Source organism: Dermacentor andersoni, chromosome 3, assembly GCF_023375885.2.
Source record: "Dermacentor andersoni chromosome 3, qqDerAnde1_hic_scaffold, whole genome shotgun sequence".
NCBI classification, from domain to species: Eukaryota; Metazoa; Arthropoda; class Arachnida; order Ixodida; family Ixodidae; genus Dermacentor; species Dermacentor andersoni.
This window is the reverse complement of record NC_092816.1, coordinates 49,016,719-49,026,593: the sequence shown is the minus strand read 5'-3', so window position 1 is coordinate 49,026,593 and position 9,875 is coordinate 49,016,719. Positions and strand designations below refer to the sequence as shown.

Sequence of the window (9,875 nt, the reverse complement as noted above, 5' to 3'; positions counted from 1 at the left end):
GTGCTGACGCCTGGGAGGCAGCAATTGGTGACGCGGGGGAACGCGAGCCACGTACAATTAACGCGCACTCGCCTGGTGGCCTGCTCGACTACTGACTAGAACAAGCGTCGCGTAAAGGCTGCACGTCGGCGTGGCGAGGTGCCTGCAAAAAAGCAGTACATTACAGCAGGTGGTAGCGGGGGCACAATCGTGCAAGATGCCCGAGTATATCGCAGGTAAAACATATGGTAATGTCGTCTTGCACACGGCAAATATTTGCTAAGATGGGTGCAGGTCGTTTAACGGGACGAAAAACGGTTGGCAGCCGCCGTGGATGCATTGCAACGAGGGGTCGACGAGGAGTCCGCGTGCCGACAGCTGCATAAGTGAATGTAGCTGCGGCGACCAGGTACTGCTGATAGGGAATTGGTAGGGTCTCAGCAACTTGCACGTAAATAATCCGCTGGAGCATCCGGACGAGTTCCCTATAGAGAGCGGCTACTGTTGGGGTATCTCACCGAAAGATAGTAGAGAAAGCTGACGGGTTACTCCCTCCCGCATGAATGCTTAGATTTGTTTGAGCAGGGGGATTGATCAGAGAGGACAGATATGGCAAAGAGGACAAGCGCCTGGTCGACACTCGCTGCTTCTTCGTCTTGTTGTAGCTTTGGCACAAGCTTAGGAACTCTTCTATGGCACGCAGACTCGATTTGGATGATCAACATTTGAAAAATATCACCGGCGACACCCTTCAATACGTGTTTCACCTTGGAATCAGCGGACATAGAAGCACCAACACGTTTGCACAGGTCTAGAACATCTTTAACATCACTAGTGTACGTTTGACTCGGTTTTTGCGCTAGCTTTCCAAACTGCTACTCGGCGTCCAATTTCCGCAAGACGGTGTGACCAAAAACTTAGCGAAACTGGTCTTGAACGCTGACCAGGACTGAAAATCGGCTTCGGGATTTCTATCCACAAGTGAGCCAGGACCGCAATGTAGATGACGGTATTCATTTATCCTTTTATTAATTTTATTAATTAAACGCAGTCAGTATCTTCCCTCAGTTACGAGACACTATCTATATGTCCTTCTTGCTATGATCAGCAGTGGGAACTAGAGCTGTGCACGGGCTCGAGCCGGCCCGAAAGCCCGGACCCGGCCCGGCCCGCGGGCCGGGCTCGGGCCGTTTGGAGATTCTCTTACTCGGGCTTGGGCCGGGCCCGGGCCAGGCTTTCTATGTCTCGGACGGACCGGTCGGGCTCCCCGATCTCGACTGCGTACCTTATGCGAAAGTATGCTTGTCGTCTCGCATGTAGGTACAGCGTGAAGTGCAATGTATTTATTCCTCAAAAAGGGAATCTACAGGGACGGGAGAAAAGTACAAACGCTAACAAAAGGCAAACGAAAGCTAGCGGAGGCTCAGAATGCGTTTTCGGTTCTACCAAGTACCGGCGCTTTGGAAAAGCCGCCGCTTGCACGCGCCTGCCAGTAAAAAGGCTGAGAAGGGAAGCGTTTGGGAAGCGAAGATACGTCTGTGTACGGCGCACGCGTGGTCGCCTTTGCCACACATACAAATTAGCCAAGCGGTGGCTTATAGGGGGCTTTTCCACGGGGCAGTGGTTTTGCTTGAAGACTGGTCGTTGACCGAAATCGACAGGAAGCACACGTCGTCACTGCCCATGCTAGAAAGGTCACTGTTTTCTTTCAGCAGCACCTTAGAAACGGGTCCGAAGCAACGACCGCTTTGGAGGCGGACAAAGGACCAACGTCGCCTCAAGCCCTATTGCACTCTGCAAAACTTGAAAGGATTCTTCGTGGGCAAGCTGAACCATCAAAGGCCACAGAAATGGCGAAGCTCCAACAGCGTGCCCACTACTTTCTACGGACGTAGGTCATCCTGACCATGGAGCACAAGATGGCCACAATGTTGTGCCCGCAATTTCGACACCTTCGCATGGTTTCCACCGATCAGCGTGAAGAGGTATACGATGGCGTAAGAGAGCTTATCGCGTCGATACCACGGGAGTACCCGTGCACTCTGCAAGAACAACCCCCCGCAAAAAAGCCATGCATGGACTTCTTCAGCGAGTGGAGCGTCGCAGCCAGTAACCAGACTGCTGAACAAGACGAACTGACCGATTACTTGGCTGCAGAATCGACATCGCGCTCGGAATCTGAACTAGTGTAGTTTTGGAAAAGCAAGGAAGCCACGTACCCAAAACTTGCTTTTCTTGCTAAGAGGCTATTAGCCATTCCGGCCACCAGTTCAAGCAGTGAACGAAACTTCAGCGCTGCCGGATTCATAATGCAGGAGCGCCGTACTTGCCTTAACCCTTCATCAATGGACAACTTGTTGTTTTTGCACAATAGCTTAGAATAACAATTCTGTGCGCGCTGCATCTGTACAAATTCACGATTTTGTCATATGGAATGCAAGAGTTCAACATTATAAGGCCATTTAAATAAACTGATTTTCCTGATATTGTGCCTTTTTGTGTCGGCGGCGCCTTATTGCAGGTCGGACCGGGCCCGGACTGGGCCTTAACCCGGCCTAAGGCCGAGCCGGGCCGGGCCGGGCGAACTCAGGCTTCTTTAGCGTCGGGCCGGACCGGGCCGCCTGTGGTAGTGCGGGGCCCGGAGCCGAGCGCGGGCTCAGAATGGCGGCCCGTGCACAGCTCTAGTGGGAACGTTGCTATTCACTAAGAAAAATAAATAGAATATGTTGGTTCTAGAGACACTTTCATCTCTTCGTTTCATTTCTGTAGGTAATAATAATGTTTCATAACAAACGTACAATTCTAGGCTCATTTCCTCTAATGCTTAGATACCGTATATATGTTTAGGGCTCATCATCACCAATCACCGGGCTATCGACATCTCCTCAGGAGTCCTCGTCGTCGCGAAAGTTCGGCAAAAATGGCTCGCCCAATTCAAAATTACTGGGACGCCGTTAAGAACCAGCAGCCGACGCCGCAGTGCCGGCAGAGGGTGCAGCGGCACCTGGTGGAGTGCCACGCCGACCCTCCGCGGGGAGTGTTTGTCGTCCCGGAAGAAAGCAACATGAGCGTGCTGCACGTCATCGTCGTGGGCCCCTGGGGCACGCCTCTCGAAGGTGGCCTCTTCCGCTCGCAGTTGAAGTGCCCGCTGCGGTCTACCCGATGCGGCCTCCTCGGGTGCGTTTCTTGACTAGCGCAGGGAAGGTGTTATTCAGCGTGCACATTTTCAGCGAGTACATCTGCCTGATACTACTGGATACTACTCCATAAAGAAAGCAACAAAATCCCTATAAAGAAAGGCGTCAGGCAGGGAGATACGATCTCTCCAATGCTATTCACAGCATGTTTACAGGAGGTATTCAGAGACCTGGATTGGGAAAAATTGGGGATACGAGTAAATGGAGAATACCTTAGTAACTTGCGCTTCGCTGATGATATTGCCCTGCTTAGTAACTCAGGGGACCAACTGCAATGCATGCTCACTGACCTGGAGAGGCAGAGCAGAAGGGTGGGACTAAAAATTAATCTGCAAAAAACTAAAGTAATGTTTAACAGTCTCGGAAGGGCACAGCAGTTTACGATAGGTAGCGAGGCACTGGAAGTGGTAAGGGAATACATCTACTTAGGACAGGTAGTGACTGCGGATCCGGATCATGAGACTGAAATAATCAGAAGAATAAGAATGGGCTGGGGTGCGTATGGCAGGTATTCTCAGATCATGAACAGCAGGTTGCCATTATCCCTCAAGAGAAAAGTTTATAACAGCTGTGTCTTACCAGTACTCACGTACGGGGCAGAAACCTGGAGGATCACGAAAAGAGTTCTACTTAAATTGAGGACGACGCAACGAGCTATGGAAAGAAGAATGATAGGTGTAACGTTAAGGGATAAGAAAAGAGCAGATTTGGTGATGGAACAAACGCGAGTTAATGACATCTTAGTTGAAATCAAGAAAAAGAAATGGGCATGGGCAGGACATGTAATGAGGAGGGAAGATAACCGATGGTCATTAAGGGTTACGGACTGGATTCCGAGGGAAGGGAAGCGTAGCAGGGGGCGACAGAAAGTTAGGTGGGCAGATGAGATTAGGAAGTTTGCAGGGTCAACATGGCCACAATTAGTACATGACCGGGGCAGTTGGAGGAGTATGAGAGAGGCCTTTGCCCTGCAGTGGGCGTAACCAGGCTGATGATGATGATGATGATGATGATGATGATGACTGGATGCGGTGCCTGATGGACCGCGCTGGAGTTTCGCGCTGAGAATCGGCAGCCTGCTCATCTCCATACAGTCCTTCCTGACCGACGGTGCTATGGAGGTCATGCGCCACAACAAGACCAGGGTGCGACACGCTCGAAGACTGTCTACAAGAAGCATCCGAGCCTCCGATGCCGCCAGCTCTCACGACGAAGCTCCTCAAGTAGTTCGCCGACAACTACGTCAAGTACGAGGACGCAGCCTAGGCGTAGATCAGTTCCTCGGGATTATCGTGAATTTTCAGTGTGGCGCACGGCAGTTAAGAACCGCCGCTGAGGCGACTTCGCGACATCAAGAAAATCATCGAGGAAAAGAGCGCGACGGCCACTGAACAAAAAAATAAAAAATAACGAGTGACGCAATGGCCCCTTGTCTCCACTTGCTGCAACGCACAGCACACCGACATGAAGAGCGAACGCAGTTTCGACTCTTCGCGTGCCCATATGCATGCTAAACGCAAAAGTAAGGACTCTTGGAGCAGCTGCAGTGGGAGGCGGCCTTGACCAGTGCGGTCCTAGAGGACCAGCTCGTGTTTACAGGACACGAGGCTGTCTACGTGGGGGCCCGTGACTAGAAGCAAATCCGTAGTGCTCACAACGATAACCGCTTGTAGAGCAACAGTAAAGCTTATTCTCTCTATATATATTTCTCTCTCTCTCTCTCTCTCTCTCTCTCTATATATATATATATATATATATATATATATATATATATATATATGTATATATATATATATATATATATATATATTTGTGCTCGCTGAGTCGCAGCAACTAGTGTACGTGCGGCAAGCGCTTTGTATAGTAGTTATTGCGACTTATATAATATGTGCCGGTATACTCCTGAACGAAAACATTACCTCATAATCTATGTACAAGATCGGCAACAGAGAAATTGCGCTTAGCATCGTCTACATTGAATTTAATGAGGTCTATTCTGTAGTAAAGAAAACAATTAAAAATACGCGGCAACCGTGCATGAGTGTGCATCACTGCTCACAGATCAGTGGTGTTAATCGGTGATAAGGCAATATTTCATTCCTGTTGTTTTTTTTTTTTGTTATTGCTGTTGCCCAGCGACCATGAGGCCCATAACCACGACGAAGAATTGGCCACGAAAAGGTTAGGTTATTCCAAGTTATAATCAAAAATAATATTACAAGGCTGCTATAAAGTAAGTGATTTTGAAAGGCGAAATCGCATGTTAGAATGAAAACAATAATAGTTGGATGCATCAATAACTGTGAATTGAAAAGTGCACCAAAAAAATAAAGGCAAAGACACGGCAGGGCATTCGGTTGGACTCCGTAAAAAAATTTTGGACGATGCAGCAAACATCGCTGTAAGTGAATTCCGGTGTTTAGCTTTACTTTCGTCCTTGTGGCCTGCCATCTTGCTGTTTCTTTCTTCTTTACTCCCCTTCTCCTAATCATCAAATTCCTTTTTGTATTCTCACATTCCTGAAGAGTAGGCACGCTTAGTGCCGCTGTCGGTGGCAGTCGACAACCTCCTCCTTCCCTATTTTCTTCTCTGTGCGTGAATGTGTGTTTTCATCCCGAATAACATTAAAAATTCCAAATGTTTATTTTTTTTTGCCATTAGTTCAGTTCTTCTTCCTCACTTCTATCAGATTCCTGCTTCTACGTAGCCCAACAAACTTCACCGAATGCGCACGCTTTGTTCCCATTTTCCTTTCGTTTCTTTCTTCACTGATCACACGTACCTTAAGTTAACTAACCACACACCCATCTATATCTGTTTGTCTCGTTCATACAAGTATTACGTTCCAAGCAACCACCTGATTCTAAGCGCTGTTCCCATTGTGGGTACGCGTCATGTTTAATCATCATCATTCGTGGCCGCCCTCAGATCCTTCGGATGATCGACATCTGCTCAAGAGTCCTCAGTCGGCGTGGAACTCTGCTGAAATGAATGGCTGGCTGCGGAGTTTCTGGGACACCACTAAGGACGGAGAACCGACGCCGTGGTGCCTGTACAGGTTGCAGCGTGAGCTGGCGGAGCTCCACGCCGACCCTCCGCCGGGAGTGTACGTGGCGCCTGAGGAGAACGACATGACTACGCTCCACGCCGTCATTGTGGGTCCCTGGGGCACACCTCTCGAAGGTGGCCTCTTCCACCTGCAGTTGAGGTACCCGCCCGACTACCCGATGGTGCCGCCCATCGCACGCTTCATGACCGACGAGGACAACGTGTCGTTCAGCAGCCACGTCAACGGCGGGTCCATCTGCCTCAGCCTGCTATGTACGGCTCCCGGACCGAGCTGGAGTCCCGCGCTGACCATCAGCAGCCTGCTCGTCTCCATACAGTCCTTGATGACCGACGACGCTGAAGAAAGCGCGCGCCACGACACAGTCCGGGTGGCGGTGTGCGGCACGCTCGAAGACTGTCTGCAGGAAACATCGCCTACGATGCCGCCGGCTCTGTCGAAGCAGGTTCTCAAGTACTTCGCCGAGAACTACACAAGGTACGAGGACGCTGTCGAAGCGCAGATCAGTTCCGGGAAAGTACTCTCTTGGATTATGGGAAACGGTAAAGATTACGAACCACTGCTCAAGCGCCTTCGCGATATCAAAAAGAGGGTCGACGAAAGGAACAGGACGGCCGATGGACAACAAAACGGAGAGTGACGGATTGGGACCTTCTCCGTTTTCGAGGGAACGCGGAGCTCGCCGGCATGATGAACGAACCCATTGTCAAGTTTGCTCGCACTTCTACACGTGCCAGTGAAACGCGAAATTAAGGACTCTTGAAGCAGCTGCACACATTAGGGAGGCGTCTGCAATAAATTAGGAGGCAGCACCAGAAAACAGGAATGGGTGATTTCTACGGTTGTAATAAAATGTTTGATGCGTCCTTGCTTGCGTGTGTACAAAACTCGTATCTGTTAAGAGGAAACATTATACTCCAATGTGAATAAAATTAAGACCACTGAAAAATGGTTTTCCTCGAACACAAATATATTCTTTGTTTTGATGGTGTTTACTGCTGTTAAACGAAATAGTTCAGATCCACCAACTGTACGTAGTAATTTTTTTTATTTAGAACAATAATGTTATTTTCTCAAATGTAGTTGAGAATCGTCAGACAAGAAAAAATGAAAGCAGCAAGCTCACAACTTTGTAATCTAGAAATAAAATATATTACGCAATTACGCAAGGGGCGCGGAGTGAGTCATCTGCAGCTGACCAAATCGATGTATTTATGAACTGCTCTGAAGTATGCAGTTTGGGGGTAAAAAATTGACAAGGACCCTGTAAAAACATTGTAACAAGTTCACGTGAGCGGTATGCACGTATATACGCATATTTGTCCGCCCAAGATCGATGCTGTAACAGATGCAGTTTGCGGAATGTGTTTGTTGCAGATCGAATTAAGGATTTGTAAGTTTCGTGAAAGTGGCACCGATTTTCGGCAACATTTGTAAAAAAAAATATAATTGTGCAAATCCTACACGCACCATAAAGTTTGCATGAAGCGAAGATTAAGCTTCTGAGACGCGGTTATCAAATGCTGTAAATTTGCCCGTTTCATTCCAGCGCATTTGGTGTAAAGGGAACCGGCGCATGAGCAATTCGATCTCGCGCATTTGTCCGGCACAATTTGACACACGCGTCGATCATGTTTGAAAGCTGGTTGGCGATGGCACGATGGAAGTTTACGTGCGAGTGTTGCCGCAAACTTAAACGTGTCCAATATCGAATGTCGCGACATCTCACGAAAGTGAAACTGTCTCTGAAAGTTATCCCCCGAGAACATACCGCTATGAAGGCTAGAAAGTACAGCCCGCGTTCTCGGAGCCACCGGGCTGGGGTGGCCCCGACACATATACAGCTGGGGCTGGGGGATGTGCAATTGACAAAGCTGAGTGCCCGGCCCTTGTGCCATTACGGCGAACAGTTATCACTGTGACTGTGCTTTCGATGTGCAGGGAGGTCAACGACAATGTTCGATAAGACCATATCTTTGAATAACGAACAAATGCGCTTAGGTGTAGTTAGGTGTAGATGTGGAGCCTAGATGTTAGTGGTGCATGCTCACTAACCGGTTAGTTCAATATAATTAACAATATCAAAAGAATTATAAGGTAATGTAACCAAAATTGTGAATAGGTATATGGGAAATACTTTATAGGTTCTAGCTTATAATTTCAATAGAATGAAGAAATGAAACAAGAATAGAGCTGATCTAATTGATATTGTAGAAATATAACGAAACCTTAAGTTCTGATTTTAGTCGAAATGTTTCTGACCCTACGACGAAATACTTGATGCTATCTCCAACTTTCCTGCCCCTGTGCCCAAGGGTCAAAGCTCCCAAAGATAGCACATTTTCAACATTTAAGCCCTATATAAGAAGGCGGAACTGGGTTTCTAATTGTTTTCTTTTTTTCAATTCAGGATATCTTTGACAGTCGAGGAGAAAATGATATATATCGTTTAATGTTCCCCGCAACAGGGACAGTTCGATGAGGGAGCCAGACCAGCTTTGTGCAGGTAAAAATTTAGGAATGGAATTCGGCAGCATAGTCTAGTGATTGAGACTTCAAGTGTTCGCGTTTGACAGTTTGCTATTTCAATAACGCGACAAGTGCTGAAAATCTGAGGAATTTGTTAAGGAAGGAGGTGAAATCCACCCAGCATCATTTGCCTCCAAAATATGAAAACTGGTGCCGGTAGGATTTCAATGACTGGGTCATTCAGGCCCGCTTTCGCCAACGAAACTTCCATTTCATTTAGAAATGGCCCTCATGTCCTAGTACCCAAACCAACTCAGCAAAAGCTTAATGAGGAGGCACTAACGATTTGGAAGCTCGCAAAACATGGGACTCATCAGAAGTAGTAAGGCCCAGAGACAAAGAATCCGTCAGGACCACTATCGAACGCGTTAATGTATTTAGTTTACGGAAGGCTACAATTACAGCTGAAAATTCTGCTAGAAAGATCGGTCTGGGAGTTGAAGAGAAAACTACCACTCGAGAATAGGAGAAATTATTCCAATTCGACGCTTTTCTTCATTTTGGGAAGCGTCAGTGACAATAACTGTTTTGATCAGTATGTGCAAAAAAGTACCCATTTATGACAGAGCGTAACATTCGGCAAGATAGTGCCTTTGCATTTTTAGGGGAAAATATCATCGAACTGAAATTTAATAGAATTGGTCTTGCAACAAACAGGAGTCACCTCACGAATTTGAACGTTTAACTGGTCTAGGGGCGCTTGCATAAAAATAATTCGAGGTGTGTGGAATCGCGGCCAGTGCAAGCCAAGAAAGAAAAGCGACGCCGCAGTGCTGGTGTCCCGAGCACAAGCCAGGACTAAGTTTGAAAGTTACGCGTGGAGCAGAAGAACAGACATGTCGCAAGACGCTTATTTCATTTCACCCTAATTTATTTTTAAAAAATGCTAACAGCTCCTTCACCGCCCGATTCATGGCCGATCCCCCAGAGTGGGTTGTGCCATTTCACTAGGGAACAAGAACACGGCTGGAGCGAGGTTCCAGGCCGTTCTAGTTCCGACTCGTGGCTGCTCGTTCGACGTATGCTCTGCTCCGCTTGCAACGATGGTTCTGGTCAAGTAGCTGGCGGTTTTCTTTTATTCTTTGTTTTGTTAACCTGATTTC

General features: G+C 47.8%; 1 protein-coding gene across 1 annotated transcript; it reads left to right on the top strand.

The window, feature by feature from the left end:
- Positions 1-2,899: 2,899 nt before the first annotated feature.
- LOC126520679 (ubiquitin-conjugating enzyme E2 Z-like) lies at positions 2,900-6,883 on the top strand. Its single transcript, XM_050169469.3, has 2 exons — positions 2,900-3,095; positions 6,105-6,883. Exons 1-2 carry the CDS (start codon positions 2,900-2,902, stop codon positions 6,881-6,883), a joined length of 975 nt encoding a protein of 324 aa, XP_050025426.3.
- Positions 6,884-9,875: the final 2,992 nt, after the last annotated feature.

What these genes read in the sequence shown, in the direction of transcription:
- LOC126520679 (XM_050169469.3), top strand. Translation starts at nt 2,900, where the DNA reads ATGGCTCGCCCAATTCAAAATTACTGGGACGCCGTTAAGAACCAGCAG. An exon ending in CTGGGGCACGCCTCTCGAAG is followed by an intron (nt 3,096 to 6,104) that starts GTGGCCTCTTCC and finishes GGCCGCCCTCAG; the next exon opens with ATCCTTCGGATGATCGACAT.